The 19,248-nt window shown below is 32.3% G+C and overlaps 2 protein-coding genes across 4 annotated transcripts; one reads left to right on the top strand and one right to left on the bottom strand.

Moving 5' to 3' along the window:
- Positions 1 to 127: 127 nt before the first annotated feature.
- On the top strand, positions 128 to 6,190 carry LOC130799393 (uncharacterized). Its single transcript, XM_057662490.1, has 2 exons — positions 128 to 769; positions 6,080 to 6,190. The coding sequence occupies exons 1-2, from the start codon at positions 128 to 130 to the stop codon at positions 6,188 to 6,190; spliced, it is 753 nt and encodes a 250-aa protein (XP_057518473.1).
- A 4,368-nt stretch (positions 6,191 to 10,558) lies between these two features.
- On the bottom strand, positions 10,559 to 16,366 carry LOC130799488 (uncharacterized). 3 transcript variants are annotated; one of them, XR_009039271.1, is made up of 2 exons: positions 15,898 to 16,366; positions 10,559 to 11,693 (listed from the first exon to the last, which is right to left on the bottom strand). XR_009039271.1 is itself a non-coding variant. In XM_057662596.1 (2 exons), exons 1-2 carry the CDS (start codon positions 16,172 to 16,174, stop codon positions 11,496 to 11,498), a joined length of 465 nt encoding a protein of 154 aa, XP_057518579.1. In that variant the 5' UTR covers positions 16,175 to 16,366; the 3' UTR covers positions 10,913 to 11,495. The 3 variants fall into 3 exon arrangements, 1 of the variants encoding a protein (XP_057518579.1); XM_057662596.1 differs by having other exon boundaries at positions 10,913 to 11,683; XR_009039272.1 differs by lacking the exon at positions 10,559 to 11,693 and adding an exon at positions 12,884 to 13,134.
- Between the last annotated feature and the right edge of the window lie 2,882 nt (positions 16,367 to 19,248).

Genomic DNA, 19,248 nt, shown 5'->3' with positions numbered 1-19,248 from the left:
TATGGCTCATTTCATGTTGACTATTTTTGGCTACACTAATGATTTATGTGTTGCTTTACAAAGAAAGGAACAAGATATTGTGAATGCCATTAGCCTTGTTAAAAGTACAACGAATGTGTTGCAAAAGATGAGGGATCAAGGATGGGATAGTCTCTTAGGCAAAGTCATTTTATTTTGTACTAAACACGAGATTGATGTTCCATCTATGGATGCTCAATATGTACCTCAAGGAAGATCAAGACGTTTTGCTAAACAAGCAACAAATCTACATCATTTTCGCGTTGACATCTTTTTGGAAGTAATTGATTTGCATCTTCAAGAGATTGATAACCGTTTTAATGAGAAGAACATGGAGTTACTTACATGCATGGCTTCCCTGAGTCCTAGAGGTAACTTTTCATCTTTTGATAAAGAGAGGATACTTAAACTTGCTTCTTTATATCCCGAAGAGTTTTCATGCTATGATTTAACGGCTCTTGATCTTCAACTTGATGTCTTCTTGGATTCTATGCAAAATGATGAAAGATTTCATGATTTGCAAGATATCAATTCTCTTTCCATGATGCTTGTTAAAACAAGGAAACATGAGACTTTTCCTCTTATACATTTGCTAATCAAGTTGATGTTGATTCTTCCTGTTGCTACGGCAAGTGTAGAAAGAGTGTTTTTCGCAATGACGTTTGTCAAAAATAAGTTGAGAAATAGCATGGGTGATCAACTAGTGAATGATTGTTTGGTTACTTACATTGAGAAGGAAGTGTTTCTACAAGTTTCTGATGAAAAGATTATTGATCGCTTTAAAAATATGAAAACTCGAAGGATGAATTTGTAATTTTCATTTGAACGCTTGTAATTTTTTTTTTTAATATTTTGGAATGTAAAACTTTTAACATCGGATTTGATATTGTAAATTGTAAATATTGTTTCTATTATGTTTTCTATTTTTCTTTAAAAAAAAATTATTCGGACGACGATTAGATCATCCGAACGACGTGACGTTCGGATTTTGACCCCCCAATTTGAAATTCCTGGGTCCGCCACTGGTGCCAAAGAAGCATAAAAACGCATAAAATCGCAACTTAATACGTAATTTCTAATATACGACTATGATTTTCAATTCTAACCACTTCAACACAATAATATATACCAAATAATGTTGTGTGCCAAGTTTTGTATAAAACAAACCAAGTTTGAGCTACTTTATGCGCAAAAGTGCCAAAGAAGCATAAAAACGCATAAAATCGCAACTTAACACGTAATTTCTAGCATATGACAATGATTTTCAATTCCAACGACTTCAACACAATAATATATACCAAATAGTGTTGTGTGCCAAGTTTCGTGCAAAACAAACCAAGTTTAAGCTACTTTATGCGCAAAAGTGCCAAAAACGCTTAAAACGCATAAAATCGCAACTTAACACGTAATTTCTAGCATATGACTATGATTTTCAATTCTAACCACTTCAACACAATAATATATACCAAATAGTGTTGTGTGCCAAGTTTCGTGCAAAGCAAACCAAGTTTGAGCTACTTTATGCGCAAAAGTGCCAAAAACACTTAAAAACCCTTAAAATCGCAGCTTAACACGTAATTTCTAGCAAACGACAATGATTTTCAATTCTAACCACTTCAACACAATAATATATACCAAATAATGTTGTGTGCCAAGTTTCGTGCAAATCAGATACAAATGTGGTTGTATCAAATGAAGATACCAAAGGAGCCCACACAAGGCTGCATAGGCTGCATACAGACCTCACAGAACAGGTCATGGCTTTAGAACAGCACAGCAGCAAACTAGCGACCAGACCACGTTGGACGACACGTGAAGACCAAACCTATGCATCCAGGACCTAGGCTAAAGTGGAAATGGAATCTTGGTACTTGGATCTAGCTATCAAGGTGCTAAAACCATTCTAACAATCCTCGTGGACTCCTAGAAGCTGAGCTGAAGCATAATGTATATACGCTTCATACACAACCAAGGTGGCAAATTATAGATCACTAAAAGTACCGGCCAAGTACTATGTTGAGAACTAAGATTGCCGAATGGGTTCATTCCATCCGTACACAGTCCGAGCCTTAAATTACGAACCTCATCCCCAAAAGTCTTATGCAACCTATCAATACTCTTCCACTCCGGAGAATCAGATGGATGTGTTAGCAAGTGACCTTTCTTCACCCTATCTGCATGCCACCTCAAATTTAAAGCATCTTTCTTTATAGAAAACAAGCGCTTGAATCTAGGTATTATTGGAAGATACCACAACACCTTAGCCGGGGGCCCTTTAGCATCCCGAGCCCCTTTATGCTTATAGCGCGATAACCCACACCTAGGACACTCTTCTAAGTTCTCGTTTTCATTCCGATACAACACATAATCATTCGGACACGCATGAATCTTCTGGTACTCTAAGCCGAAAGGACACATGAGCTTTTTGGCATAATATGTCGACTTTGGAAGTTCATTTCCCTCAGGAAGCATCTCACCTAACGCTTCTAATAACATTGTGAATCTAGCGTCACTCCAATTGAACTTTGACTTAATGTTGAAAATTGTCAACACTGCTGTTAGTTTGGTGAACTTTGTACATCCAGGGTACAAAGGCTTTTGAGAAGCCTCTGTCAACAAGTCAAAAACACGAGGACGTTTTCCTAACTCATCCTCGACTCCCTCCATCATCTCATCAACACGATCCACATCCTCATCGACATTCTCTTCATTTGTCTCATACCCATCAACATGATCTACTACATCCTCATTGACATCGGCCACATTATTGACGTCCTCAACAACACTTATTCTCTTTGCAAACTCCCTCCTCACCATGCCAAACCCAAACATAATATTGAGGCTAAACCCACGTCAAAGTATGTGCTCCCTAAGGATATCAACACTATCTACCTTTGATACATTGCCACAACTGACACATGGGCAATAAAAATCAACTCCCCCGTCCTAACTTGATGTTCAACCGTAATACTACAAAATTCTAATACGCCATCAATAAATTCCGACGATTCAATGCTTCAATACATCCAAGAACGATCTTTTGTCATCCTAATTAGTGTGATTAATTAATTCAAAACAAAATTAATACACAACTTTTAAACATATATACTTAACGAACCCTAATGAAGCACAAAATTAAGTAATAATCATTCATTTAAACCTAATTAACCCAAATAATAATACAATGTTTTTTAAACTGTCCAAATGATGTTTATTGTACTAACCATAATTAATATTTATATATATTAACAACATATAAAAAAAATAAAAATAAAATCCGGATATTTCATGATATACCACTGAGTTTCTTCGAAATTCACCATATACCACACAAAATGTTTTAATTCACCATATACCATTGAGTTTTCGTCCGTTAGCACTGAATACCATTAATGGAAACTACCGTTAGTGTGCCGTTTGTGGTAAATTATTAATTCACCATATACCATTAATTTTATGTTTTTTGCGTCAAATACCATTTTTTGCGTCAAATCTGACGATAGCTGAAAACCTAGTTGCTGAATTTTCGGAACACGAGTCTGTGATGGGGTTGAACGTGATCCATTTTGGTTGATTTCTTTGTTGTTTTCCATTCTTCTACTATCTTTTTAATAAGGCTTTTAGTATAATAGGGCATCTCTGTAGGATAAATGAGTGCTTTACGAGCAATTGACTTGAATGAGCTTTGATCTTGGTTCATATCTTGATAAAACATGACATCTACTACCCATTTTTACAAAGGAGTACATGTTCCGTAATCCTTAATGTGCCCATGGTTGCAGCGTTTCTCAATATGCTTCATCTTAAATTCTTAATAAAGATAACTTAATCAATAATAAGATTGTAATCTTTAAAGCTGCTTGTCACGGCTCTTTTAAGTTTGCGGCTAAAGAGACATGCTGCATGTTCTCTGATGACTTGTGGGCTGAACTAGTTTTTCAAATTTGGTGAGGGATAGGCATGATCTGTAGACGAACTCATCCATGGTTGCACACCTCGAAACTTGCGTTTCATATGCTGGGCATAGAGACTAAATTTTTCTAATCATCTTTATTGCTTGTAAAGTACCAACTTATCTGGGGTTTCCCTACTTGAAGTGATGTCTTCTTTTGAATTTGCTTGTAAACGTAGCCTATTTTAGCCACGCGATGTCACAAACATGTATACTTGCGTCCTTGATGAGTTATGATGAGTTAGAAACATTCATATAGTAGCTTCGGATATCTGCCTTTTTCTATAGCATAGCTATTGTTACCAATGCAATTTTAGTGTGTCGTTTCTTGATACATACGGATATCAGCTATCGTCAGATTTGACGCAAAAAAAATAAATTAATGGTAGTGGTGAATTAATAATTTACCACAAACGACACACTAACGGTAGTTGTCATTAATGGTATTCTGTGCTAAAGGACGAAAACTCAATGGTATATGGTGAATTAAAACATTTTGTGTGGTATATGGTGAATTTCGAAGAAACTTAGTGGTATATGGTGAATTTCGAAGAAACTTAGTGGTATATCATGAAATATCCGAAAAATCACATTCATAAACTTGGACAACTAATTAACATTCATATCAACAACTCATTCAATTAACCATAAACAACCCTAATTAAACCTAATTTACAAACTAGAAATAAATTATGATAAATTTAAAACTTAAAAACCACACACATTCATAAATAAAATGAAGAAATTACTTAAAAATATAAGAAAACATGATATATATGATAAATTTAAAACTTAAAAACAACAACATACACATTCATAAAGTATGACAAATTTAACCTAATTTACAAAATCAAAATGAAAAAGATACCTTGAATTTCGTGGGTTTTAGTGGGTTGTGTATAGACCTGGGAAAACGGTCGGTCGGTCGGGTTTTGGGTCGGATCAATTTCGGTCGGGTCATTTTCGGGTCGGGTCAGTTTCGGATCAGGTCAGTTTCAGGTCGGATCACTCTGGGTTTCGGGTAGGTTCGGATTGACCCAACGGGTTACCATAAAACATTAGAATATCCAATCGACTAATTCAACATAAAAAAAATCATTAAAATGTCTAAAAAAATCATTAGAGAAATTACATGTACGATTTTCAAAAAATAGTTGGTATGTCAGGTTCATTTAAGTGCAAGAAAAATAGGGGAATTAATACTTATTTTGAAAGACTTGTAAGATACACGCTTTATAAAAGTTATTTTGTTTATTATAATTGTAACGTTAGATAAAAATGACGTTAAAATTATCTTCACAATTTTCATGTTGGAAATATATACAACTAAGTACTTATTTCGTCTTATAAGATACGCGTTTTATAATTTAGGGTAGCGACATTCGTTTTTTGAAAAGCTCATTCAAACGTGCGAAACGTTCGTATAAATTATATTGATTTGCTTACTGAAATGTAGAAGAATTAAAAACTCATTTGACTGATTTAACAAGATACATGTATTCAATTAAGATGATTATAACGTCCTGTTTTTAAAGAAAAATAATTACGATGGCTAAAAAGACGTTAAATATGTGTTTTTTGAGATTTATTGATGAGTTTTAGGGTTCAAGTGATATACTCAATATGTTGAGATACTTTGAAAACTAAAATTTTATTTGAAATGAATTCTAACATTGAAATTACTCTAAAAATTATATTAAATCGGTCAAAACGGGTCGGTTTTCGGCCGGGTCATTTTCGGTCGGGTAATTATCGGGTCGGTCATGTTTCGGATTAAGTCGCTTTCGGGTCGGTCGGGTTCGGGTTTTGTCGGGTCGGGTCCCGGGTTCATTTTCGAGTCGGATCAAATTTTCCCAGGTCTAGTTGTGTATAACCTATACAATGAAAAAAAATTAATATAAAAAAACTAAATTCCTTAAACATAATGAAGGTTGAAGAACTTAAATTAAGCTTGAAAAAAAAATACCTTGAAGATTAACAAGACTAAGCCCTAATTTCGTGGGTTTTTGAAGGAAGCAAGAATGGTGGGTTTCAAATGTTAAAGAAGAAGAAAAAGAACGAAAATGGTGGGTTTAGGTTGAAATGTTCGTTGGGTATGCGAAACTGAAGGAAGCAATGCAACAGTACGATGAAGAAGCTAAGACAAACGAAATTGAAGACGACAGACAGTACAACGATGAAGAAGCAACAGTAGCAATGTGCGAAAATGGTGGGTTTTAGGAGGGCTTTTGATACAACAGTAAGTGTGAATAATGGCTGCAAAGTTTGAAAGGCGGGTTTTTTAATTTTTGATACAACGTAACATATATATATATATATATATATATATATATATATATATATATATATATATATATATATATATATATATATATATATATATATATATATATATATATATATATATATATATATATATATATATATACAGTAGCTACTGGAACGTCACGTTATTTTAATTTTTTAGAAGCAATATTTGCTACGGGCTTCGAGGGAGAACCGCAGCAATTTCTTAGTAATGGCACTTAATTGCTCTGGTCATCGAACAACCGCAGCAAATAACAACAACATAATGAAGCAGTTAACAGTTATTTGTTGCGGTCACAAGCAAAACCACAGCAATTATTTTGGGTCAAAAGGCACTCCGCGAGGCGCAGAGTTGGGTATGTCTGCCTTTAAATTTTTTCTTCACTTTTTTTTAATACTTATTTGTTGCGGTCCTTAGCATAACTGCAGCAATTAATTGTGCTACTGAGTATTTGCTGCGGTCAAGCCTTAAAACCGCAACAATTAATTGTGTTTTTTTTCTTATTCTTTTTCCTATTTATTGCTGCGTATATACAAACACCGCAGCAAATTGTACGCAACAAATACGTTTTTTTTTCCACTAGTGTATCAATTACGTTGGGTACTAAATTTCATAATTTTCAACGCCTATTTACTACTTTAATTAATTTTAGCGTTTAAGCAACTTTTAATCCAGTCAGGAGTGAAACGACGAATAAAATGCACCCAAACCGGGAAGGCTTGAGGTACGACTCCCGAGGCAAAAAATATGTAAATCCTTTATCTCATTTCATAAATCAATGGTTTTAAATCACATCGCATAAACCATAACACGACAACCCACGTTATCAATCTTTAATCAAAATAATGAAATCAACTAAACTTATAACAAATTTCATAAAACAAAATATTCATATTCATATACACAAAATTTCATTACCATAAACATTGTTGAAACAAAAATCTAAGCATTCTTTAAATAAACATATTTACAACACCTATACAATTTTTTTTTCCTATGTATATCACATAAATCATGAAAATAATTATCTTCTAGCAAATTGAAATTTTGCTAAAGAATTATGAATTATGATGACTAAATCAAATAAAAGTCATAAACATAATTCTTTTAACAAATTGAGATTTTGTTAAAGAATCATGATTCCATGAAAACTATACCAATTAAAAGTATAAACATAATTCTTCTAACAAATTGAAATTTTGTTAAAGAATTATAAATTGTGAAATTTATATCAAATAAAAGCAAAAACATAATCCTTCTAACAAATTGAATCTTGTTAAAGAATTATGAATTATAATATTAATAAAAAGTATAAAAGTAATTCTTCAAACAAATTGAAATTTTGTTATGTAGTGTTTGGAAACAAGTATTTCCTTTCAAATTATGAATTTCAATTATGAAATCATAAATAAAGAATTTGAGAACGACAAGGTTTGGGTAGTCATTCTCAAATTCTTAACTTTAACTACTTTAAAAACAATGATGGAATTGGATTTCAATCCAAATTTGAAAATTATTGATTTGCCAACAATAAATTTGAGTCCATTCCAAATTTTCAAATGAAATTATTGTTCCCAACCATGACATTAAAGAATTATGAATCATTAAAACAAAATCAAATAAAGGCATGAACAAAATTTTTCTAACAAATTAAAGTTATGTTATAGAATTAAGAATTCATGAAGGCTTACAAATTAAGAATCAAAGGCTTTAAAATAAAACTCAAACACCCAAAACTAACCCTTGATATTTTTTTTTTTATCTTTTTCTCTCAAATTTTCGAATGAAATAGTCCTAGCATAAATGCTTAGGATAATGCCCTTGTTAATGACCATTACTTATGTAATTAGGGAGGAGTTACATGAACTCCTCCACCCTTAACATAACAGGCCAACCCTTGGCCTTTTGCATGTTTTTATTTCTAATTAAATTAATTAATTTCTCAGTTTAATTGTAAGAGGTAAAAATTATTACGTGATAAACTTGTTATACGACGAAACGCACGCACAACAAATTATAAATGATGACAAAATGCACGTACATTTATATTTTTAATCAGCAAAATATTTATTAAATAATTTTTAATCGATATTTTAACGGGGTATTATAGTCTCGATTTTGAAAAAAAAAAAACTGAAATGCACCAAAAACACCAAAATACCAAACCAAACGTAATGTCTCAATTAAGCAAGCAAAATCACATAACGAAATAGTAATGGAGCCATATAATGGGGAAAACAAGAATAAAACATCTAACTATCAGTGTTTTCATTACTTGAGTATGATCCTAAATATTTAAATTTGGTTGTACGTAACATCTTAAGTAATTTTAGTTAGAGCGACTTATTTACTACTCTTTTTCCTCTAAATTCACCTTTTAATCTAGTATCCTCACATTGACGTCCTCACCAGTTTCCACCATAAGTACAATATCATCAACAAATAACATGCACTAAGAAATGCGTTTTTGAATAATATAGGCCAACTCATCAAATATTATAGCAAATAAGAAAGTACATGGGGTCGATCCTTATACAAATCCACTTCTATCCGAAAAGCCTTTGTTACATCCATGTGTGATTGAATGCTAGTCGTGACTTCAGCATATTCAATACCTCCGCTTATCAAATTTTTGATGGTACTACAAGCAAAAGACATTTCATACAAGTATTTCCATATAAGATTAACAAGTAACATCCTTATACTTAGATATTTAGCCTAATCTTTAAGAGAACTCCACACAAACATTCGAGAACTTTCAGTTTACACTTACCATTGAGAAGGAAATTTAGTCCCACCTTGAAAACTCGATATCCTTTTCACTTTTAACTAACAGCATCCGTAATTGATTCTCAATATCTAAAATACTCAAAAAGTGATACGTTAAGTTTACAACTAAACTAAGTTGAATATTTTTATTTAAGTTCAAATGAATTCTCTTGTGAAACATATTTATCCAATCTTTAAAAATGGTCATTTTTTTCATTGTGTCGCCATCTTTTTTAAATGAAATTACTTAAATGCCTTTAAATTTATTTTAAATTATAAAATCAACCATTATTATTATTAAACTAAAATTATTAATAATAATTAAATTAAAATAAAAAATATTAATTTTAAGAAGAAAACAATTTTTAATAATCAGAAAATAAACCTAGTCACACGTTTTGTGTTGAAATTTGATACATATTCACTCTTTTGGCGATAATGTTTGATAGAAAAATTACATTAATGCAAGATTTGCGGCATTATAACCTAGGCTTCAAGATCTTTTCAATAATTTATTATATACCCGATTCCAATAACCGAGCGAGAAATGACGATCGTTTAAAGTTTGCTTGTGTTGAAATATGATACATGTTTAATTGTTTAGCCATAACGTTTTATAGAAAAATTGCATTAATGTAAAGTTTGAGGCATTAGAGACTAGACTTTAAGAACTTTCCAACGATATATGATATACCCAATTCCGATAATCAAGCGAGAAATGACGAGCGTTTAAAATTTCCAGTGATTTTTAGTACATCTAGTCGCATAAAACCTGCGATTGGACAACGGTAGAGTCGCGTAAAATATGCGACCGGACCGCAGTACCAAAACATGCGACTTCACTGCGGTTTGATCGCGTGTTTTACACGAATCTACCGTGATCCGGTTGCGTGTTTTACGCGACTCGACCGCAGATCGGTCTGTGTTTTAATCGACTGGATCTACTAAAAATCACTGCAAACTTTAAACGGTTGTAATTTCTTGCTCAGTTATCGAAATTGGGCATATAATATATCTTTAAAAAGCCCTTGCAGTCTGGTTTCTAATGCAGCAAACCTTATATTAGTGCGATTTTCTATAAAAAGTTATAGCTAAATATCAAATTTCAACACAAAAAACATTTATCGATCGTCATTTCTCGGTCGGTTATCGAATTTGGACATATTATATATCATTGGAATGATATTGAAGTCTAGGTTATTATTCCGCAAACATTACATAAATGTAATTATCCTATCAAATGTTATGACCAAAAGAGCGAACATTCATCAAATTTCAACACAAGCAATTTGTTTTGAAATTACCAATCATTATCGATGCTTACCAAATCATTTTGGTGATCATTTTCATTTGTAATAGTATTTTGATATTGAATTTTAGTTCAAAGAGTTTCTTTTAGAGAGAAGTTAGAGTGATAAAGTTATGATATTTCATTAAGGGCAATATTGGAATTTCAATATGTAAAGTGTGACGATATAATGAAAAAGGTAGCAATTTTCAATAATGGCCTCATCACCTCACTTGTCTAAATTTATAAGCTTTAAATCATTAAAATCCAGATAAAAGGAATAAATCTTGTTAAAAGTTAACCTAAAAAGTATACACAACGATACAAATATCTAGATAAGTAACTAACTACATAAACAAGAATACTCTAGAGAAATACGATTATTTGAGTTTGCACTTTAAAACTCAAATATAAACAGCTTTTTGAGGCAAAAGGTGTAAACTGAAATGGACAGAGGAAATATGTAGTTTTGAAACACACTCACAAATTCATTAATTGACAAAAAGACTAACAATAGTATAAATAAGACCAACACTAGTATAAATAGGTTGTTTGGCTTAGTAAAGTTCATACTGCACCAATAGTTCCCGTTTAGAATATTCTTTTTTAGAGAGAGAAATGTGATTAAGATTTTTAAGACACGTATAGATGATAAAATACATCCATGTGAGATCTCATTAAATTCGTGTTAATGTATACTTTTTCATTATATATTTTTTATAATTTTTTATGATGCGTATTTAGAGATAAGGCTCAAAATTCACTTTGAAAACTGTGCAAAAAGTAAATGAGAAAAACAAAAAAGAACGGAGGGAGTATGTGACAATGTGAGTGCATAAGTGATGTACGCCTTAAAATGAGAAGTGTGAGAGATAAGTGACATATGAGCTCACATGAAAAAAAAAAGTAAAAAGCATATAGGTGCAAAATAAGTGTTCCACCGCAAATATAACAGTACATTTCATGATGTAAAAAATCAATTTAATTTATAAAAACTCATAAAATGCAAGAAGTTATTAATATAAAAGTATATACAAATATAAATTTTATATTAAGATGTAATTACATGTTATCAATATAAAATTATAATATTTGTTACAAAATATATAGAGACTTTCATAATAAATAGCGCCTTTCAGTGACTAAAAGCGGTTGTGGCTCTATGGATAGAGCATCTGTAAGTTGACTAGAAGGTTTCGGGTTTGACCCCTACTGGGCGCAAGTGTCAGCTGGGGCATCCTCTTTACTCCCTCCTTAAGGGGAACAGATATGGTTTGTCCGCATCTTTTAGGAAAAAAAACCTTCACTCGAACCCTGCCTTGTGCGGGATACGGGGAGTGTCCTTTACCTTTATATTGCTTTAAGTCAAAAAATTTTGGTTGTTAATATAAGTATTAATTAAAGTTCTCATACTTTTTAAGCCAAATCTGGGTAATTTTCCAACAAAGTTATCATAATGATTCTTTATCATCCTCAAAATAATTTTTAATTATTATGTATCATTTATTTCTTGATGAAATATTTTATAAACTAAAATTTTAATGAAACTTTAATTGGAAATTTTATGTAGCTTTTAAATTTAAAAATATATATTCCAAGAAAATTTAATAGAACATAATTAATTGTGATATACTACTCATATATTAAGGAATAAGTTGATATTAACTTTGGTAACAATTATTCCATATAAAAAATCACTATGAGAATGACATATAAAATTTATAATCTTTTTATTAGATTGTATGATTTCCTCTGTTCTTTAAAGTTGTTTCCATTTGCTATTTTGAGTTGTTCTATTTGTCGTTTCAATTAAAAATATTTTTACTTATATCACAAATTTTGGACATAATTAACCTTGTTCATCCTCATTTTACTATTTTAATAATGTTTATGATCCCTATATTTTATCCACTAACTTCATTTTAACATTTTTATATTGTTTATGCTCCCTACATATTTCTCACTAACTTTATTAAAATATTTTTATAATAGTTGTAGCTCATTATATTTTTTCACTAACTTTATTTGAATACTTTTTTAATGCTTATAATCCCTACTTGTTCATGTCTTTCTAATTTGCTAATCTCACGGTTTTTAGGCCTACCTAACTTTTCTTTTCTAACTACCGAGATGTTTTCCATTCTGCTCACTATTTTTCTACTCCCTCCTAGTCTCTTTACTTATCCTATTTGGGTTGGGCACAAATTTTAAGAGTTGTGAGGGGACCACTTTAATGGTGTACTAGTGGAAAAAAACGTATTTACTGCAGTTTTTGTATATTCGCAACAATAAATAGGAAAAAGAATTGGAAAAAAAAAGAAACAACTAATTGCTGCGGTTTTTAACCGCAACATTTAAAGTAGGCCATTTGCTGCCATCACTATTGTTTGGGGCCAAAAGCGCAGCAAATAATGGCAAAAAAAAAAACCACAGCAAATAAGGTTTTTTCCACTAGTGGTGGTAGTTGGGGTATTTTAAGAGATTTGATTAATTCTTAATTTTTCCCTCCTTTTATTTAATTAAACTAGCTTTTTTCAATTCATTCAAATTTAAAGGAAAAATCGAAAATCACATTCCATTTCATTAAAATTACAAAATAACATTCTTTAATTTTTAATTAAAACACTACAAAAGCTCTTCATTAAAATTACAAAAATTACATAATGTAAATTACACATTAAAAAAATTAACTAAACTAATTCTTCAATTCTACGTTAATTTCTTCCACATTTTTTGGACCACAACAGATAATGAACAACCTTCGCCACATGCACATGCGGATATTAAATCTTTCATTGACTTCAGATTTAAAAAAACAAAGACGGTATGCATTTAGCATTTAAATTTGATTAATTGGCTATAAAGAAAACAACAATTTGATTATAAAATAAAGTCATCATAATCTGAAAACTTTTCCCAAATCAGAAACAAAACTTCACCAAAACAGCAAACCAAACAAGATTGACGCCACAATACAAAGAAAACTTTACAATGAACAAGTAGTTCACAAAACTTATAAATTGGCGCCACAATACAAAAGAGAACTCAAATTTTAGAAAAGCCAAAACCATACCAACATTTCAGAATGGCGCTACAAAGCAAAACAAGCCCCAAAACAAGCATTGCCTCAATAACTCCCTTTATAAAGGGACAATAACATTTATTAATTCCACCGACAAACATCATTTATTAGCTCAAGTTTGATCAAGATGGAAAGATCAAGAGATTTAGATGATTATTGTAAGAAACAATGCATGAATTACTTTTGTCTCTACACAATAAAAGGAGGAAAGGAGGCCAGCACATGGAGTAATGGGTGAACTTTCAAAGAAATTCAAAGTTAGTAGGAAGACCATATCAAGAATATGGGGACAAGTTAAGAAACAACAACAAAGTTCATTCTAATTAATGTAAATAGCAAATGGATTGGGAATAAATTATCTTTGATGATACAAAGTTTTGAAAAGGCCAAAGAAACAAGTCAAACAATAGTTGTAAGGGCCATGGGTGTAAGTCCAAGCACAATATGGAGATGGAAAAAGAAGTTCATTTGAAAGCACACAAATGCAATTAAACCATTACTAAATGACAAAAAAACTTGACAAGTTAGTGTTTTGTTTTTCAAGTTGTATTTTAGATAATGAAGGAAACAACTTTCAGTTTAATGGCATGTCTAACATAGTTACATAGATGACAAGTTATTTTACCTCACTAGGACAAAAAAATATATTATCTCACACCTAGGGTGGTAGAAACACATAGAGAATTTCAATCAAAACGATATGTGCCCAAAATCATGTTCATGTGTGCAGTGGCTAGGCAAGTATTTCAAATGATGATCAACCGATTTTTGATGGAAAGATAGGAATCTTTCTTTTTATATCTTAGGTACCAGCTCAGAGGAGTTCAATGAACAGGAAGAGAGGAGAGACAAAGACCAAACCAATATAATCAATCACTAAGAATTACATGAGGGATAAGATTGTGCAAAAGATATTACCAGCAATAAGAAACAAATGGCCTGAATGAGCAAGCAAGACAATATACATTTCAACAAGACAATGCTAAGCCACACATTTTAGATGATGATTTATGGTTTAGGGAGGTAACAACATTAGAGGGGTTTAGCTTTCATTTAGACCAAAAGCCCCTAATTCTCCACATATGAATGTCTTGGACTTAGGGTTTTTTTAGGTCTATACAAGCAATGAAACATCAAAAATCTGTATACAATTATTCAAAATTAGTTAAGGCTGTTAATTCTGCATTTGTTTAGATCACTTTACAAGCATATGAATTTGTTTAGATCACTTTACAAGCATATAAAATTGAATTAGTGTAGTTATAGACATCACTTTACAAGCCCCTAATTCTGCATTTGAGGCTTTACAACCAAATGCTTTGAATTTTTTTAGATCACTTTACAAGCATATAAAATTGAAGTGATAAAAAAATTAGGTGGTATAGATTATCACATTCCACTCATGAATAAAACCAAACTTGCAAGGGAAGGAAGACTCCCAAATTATTTGAGTGAAAGGAAGGAAATAATTTACAAGTCATTGCGCTATTTTTGATACAAAGGTTGAAAAGAGCATGTTTGAAGTCATTTTTTTTACTTAGGCATCAATGATGAATAGTATTTTCACCAAACAACAGAAGTAACAAAAGCACCAACAACTGAACTAACAACAAAAGCAACAAATTAAGCACGAGCTAATCAAAAACAAAAGCAACAAATGACCCAACAACTGAACCACCAACAAAAGCAGGACATGAACCAAGAACTGAACCAAAAATAAAAGCAACAAATGAACCAATAGTTGAACAACCAACAAAAGCAGCACCAACATATGCAACATATCAAACATCAACTTAAACACCAGCATATAAGTAGCAACACTTTTGCATATTAGATGGGTAAACAACTCACAAATCACAAACAGGAGTATACTTTTTGGGTTACTTGTGAATACTCACTTTTGGGAATTTTTAGATAAAAAAAAGTTTAGTTATAGACATCATGTATTAGATCTCATCAAGTTGTTTGACACTAAACATGTTTTTTAATGGAAAGTAAAGCATTAACTCATTATCAATGGCTTAAAAATAAAATCAGTTGAATGTCTCTTAGAGAACAAATTGTTCTCATCATAGAGAAAGCATAAAACACATCAATTGCCGGATAAATCCGACAAAGAACATAGACTCCAAAACTCTAAGTTTGGTGGCTTATGAAATCAAAATCCTAGATTGGTGGCATAAGACGTAATTTTAGGGTTTACAATAGTTAATAATCAAATTGTTTCCGTTAAATATATAAAATCATTGGGCAAAAAGAGGTCTCAAAATCATCACAGACCATAGACATGCATAAAACCAACCAACAAAAAAAAAAAAACAAGATCATCACAAGTTAGGAGGAAAGATAAATCCACATACAAGAGAAGGGTCTATGTACATCAAAATCAGACTTAACATCATCATCAACGAGTGATGCTTCATTTGAAGATCAAAAAACATTATCTATAGCTGGTAGAGCTAGTTGTAAATCAAACATACCTTGAATATCTTCATGCTTCGAATTCAACTCCCTTCTCCAATTGGGATCCGTTTCTACAGAAATGGTAGGAGAAGGAGGCACATAAGCATAAAACGAAAAACAAGGATTTGGAGGACCAACAAAATAATTTTTCTCTGATGAAGATAACCAAGAAAGACAAGATTTTGGTGAACCTATAATAATAAACCCATATCTACAAATAACAAAAGGAAATAAACACGAACAAAACTGATACAACCCAGTACAACAAATTAGGGTTTTAATGAGGAGGAACATGAACAGTTCAGAGGACGGACATGAATGAAGATGAATGCTTCAACAAATTAGGATTTTAATGAGGGGGTGGGTGGGTGAGAAGAGGAAGAGGAAGATGAAGAGTTTTGAGGAAGGGTATGAACTAAGATGAATGTCAGTTGAAGATGATGAAACGGCACACATTAGCTTTTCAATGAGGGGATGAGTGAATTAGTTGGGGGGGGGGGAGGGGGGTTAAGATTAAATAGAAATGGGAATAGATAGGGAAATTAATTAGGGTTAAAGTATTTAACGAGTTACATTAGTTAGGTAAGTAAGGTTAAATTTGTAAAAATACAAGGGCCATAAAGACAAAATAGTTCAAAAATTTACATCAAAAATAGAAATGGAACAACTAAGGTAAACTTACCAATAAGAAAATGGGCAAGTAAAGAGAACAGAAGGGTGTATGATATATTACCTTTCTAAAATTTTGAAAATTTGTTAGAAAAAACTAAATATTTTGAAAAGATAATATATGTGCTCTAACAAAGTATAAAAGCTTCTGAAAAATGATATTGATGTGTACATGTGTAGATTGTATGGACTTATTGCATAAATGTGATCAGAACATATATTTCAAATGTTTTTCAATATTCAGTTTTCCATGTATTTTTAACTATAACTTCCTTTAGTGTGTTTTAGTTATAATTTCTTGATGATATATACTGCATCCACATGATATAGTTGTCTATTAGGAAAGTATATTAGAAAATATATGTAAATATTTTTACCGTTAATATGCTGATTATGTGAATAATTTGTTACCTTAATTATAGCCTTGTAAATAGAAAACCCTAAAAGGTTTCTCTATAAATAACAGTTATGAATAATAATGAAGGAAAAGGGAGAATTCCTAAATCTAACATGGTATCTAGGCATGGCCACGGGGCGGGTTACCCGGAACCGAACCGGTCCCGAACCGCTTGGAACCGGAACCGGAACCGGAACCGTTTGCGACAGGTTCCGAACCGCCCCGAACCGTGAAACCGCCGGAAAAAAGTCGCCGGAACCGTGAAACCGCCGGAAAAAACCGTCGTGAACCGGGCCAAAAAACCCGCGGGTTGGAACCGGAACCGGTCCGGGAGAACCGGTCCAACGGTTCCATGGAACCGGTTCTGGAACCGGAACCGGGACCGGTCCGGTTGAACCGGCTCAACGGTTCCATGGAACCGGAACCGGGACCGGTCCGGTTGAACCGGCCCACCGGTTCCATGGAACCGTTGAGCCAAACTAGCCGTTGGAATCCATCCTATAAATACTCATCACTTTCAATCATTTTCATTCACAACTCATCTCTTCTCCTACTCTCTCTACTTAATTCTTTAATTACGCAATTATTCTCTTAATTACATAATTAGTCTTCTAATTATTTCTTAATTTAGTTAGTTACATAATTAATCATTTATTTATTTCTTAATTCTATATTTCTATTTTTACTTCTATACTATCAATCATGTCTTCATTTTTGAAAAGAGCCACAAAAAAAGTTACTAAAGTGGCAAAATCATTAGGAGGTTCCAGTTCCTCCAAAAGAAAGGCCACTTCTACTCCGTCGGTATCAACAACACCCTCCATTAGTAATTATAATTATGAACCTAATTATCCGGAAGGGTACGACCCGGAGTTACATCAATATGCAGAAGAAGTGGAAAAAGATATACAAATTGAAGAAGAAGAAGAACAAGAAGAAGAACCAACGACCCCAATTGGGGTACATATATCTCGACAGTCATCAACAAGATCAGATGAAGAACAAGGAGAACAACAACAACAAAGACAAGCTCGTGGTAAACGAGTCAATTTCCAAACTATCGGTTAGTTTTATAATTTTATTCTTCAAATTAATTAAACTTTAAATTATTTATTTATTTAATTATAGTTTTATAATTTTAAATTATTTATTTAGATGAAGATGAACCAGTAAGACAACCTTTTCCGGCAATGCCACCTTCTAGTGGTAGAGCTGTTTCACATGTGTGGTCGTATTTCACAAAAGAACCAACCGAGAATCCAGATATGTTCCTATGCACTTGTCAAATTTGTGAAAGTCAAGGAGTAAAGCCCTTAGTTTCATACAATTTCGCCAGAGGTAAATACTTTTTAAGTTTTTTATACATACATAATACATTCATACATTATATATTCATATTTTATAAACATTTATTTATTGTGTTTTGTGAATACGTGTTAGGTGGTGGAACGGGATCTTTTAACAAACATTTGGCAAAGAAGCATGGAATCACAAAAGAAACTCATGCATCAAGCGGCAGCGGGACCACAAGTGGAAGCCGACAGACACAATGGGACATTCCCAACACAGGTATGCCTTTTAGATATAATCGTAATGACATGATTGATGAATTTTCTAGGTATGTAATTTGCGATGAATTGCCTTTTAACCACGGTGAAAGTAGGGCATATGAGCGTCTCACTAGACAACAATTGCAACCACAATTTAGAGCAATCCCTAGGAACACTCTTAAAAGACGAACAATTAAATTATACGAATCAATGTGCTATGACCTAGTTGAAATGTTTAAATCGTTTAATGGTAGGGTTAGCATAACAACTGACATATGGTCTGCTCCCCCACATTTAGAATCTTATATGTGTGTAACAGCACACTGGATAGATCGAAATTGGATTATTCAAAAAAGAATAATTGCTTTTGAGACTATGCCAGAAAGACACACCGGCGAAAACATAAAATATAGATTAATAGAGATATGTAGGGAATGGAACTTATTAGATAAAATATTTTGTTGTTCAACAGATAATGCAACCGCAAACATAAAATGTATAGAACTTTTATTTAACGAACCCGCCTTTAGTTTAATCCTTGGGGGTAGCTTATTACACATACGTTGTTGTGCGCACATAGTTAACTTATCTTGTCAAGTAGGTATAAAACAATTAAGTGAATTATTAGAACCAATTAGGGATATAGTAAAATGGCTTAGGATCGGAAAGATTAAAAGAAGATATAAACAATTATGTGACCAATACCAACTTAAAAAAGTGTATTGGTCATTAGATACTCCTACACGTTGGGG

Source organism: Amaranthus tricolor, chromosome 14 (genome assembly GCF_026212465.1).
Source record: "Amaranthus tricolor cultivar Red isolate AtriRed21 chromosome 14, ASM2621246v1, whole genome shotgun sequence".
Taxonomy (NCBI): Eukaryota; Viridiplantae; Streptophyta; class Magnoliopsida; order Caryophyllales; family Amaranthaceae; genus Amaranthus; species Amaranthus tricolor.
This window is presented reverse-complemented; position numbering and strand designations above follow the sequence as displayed.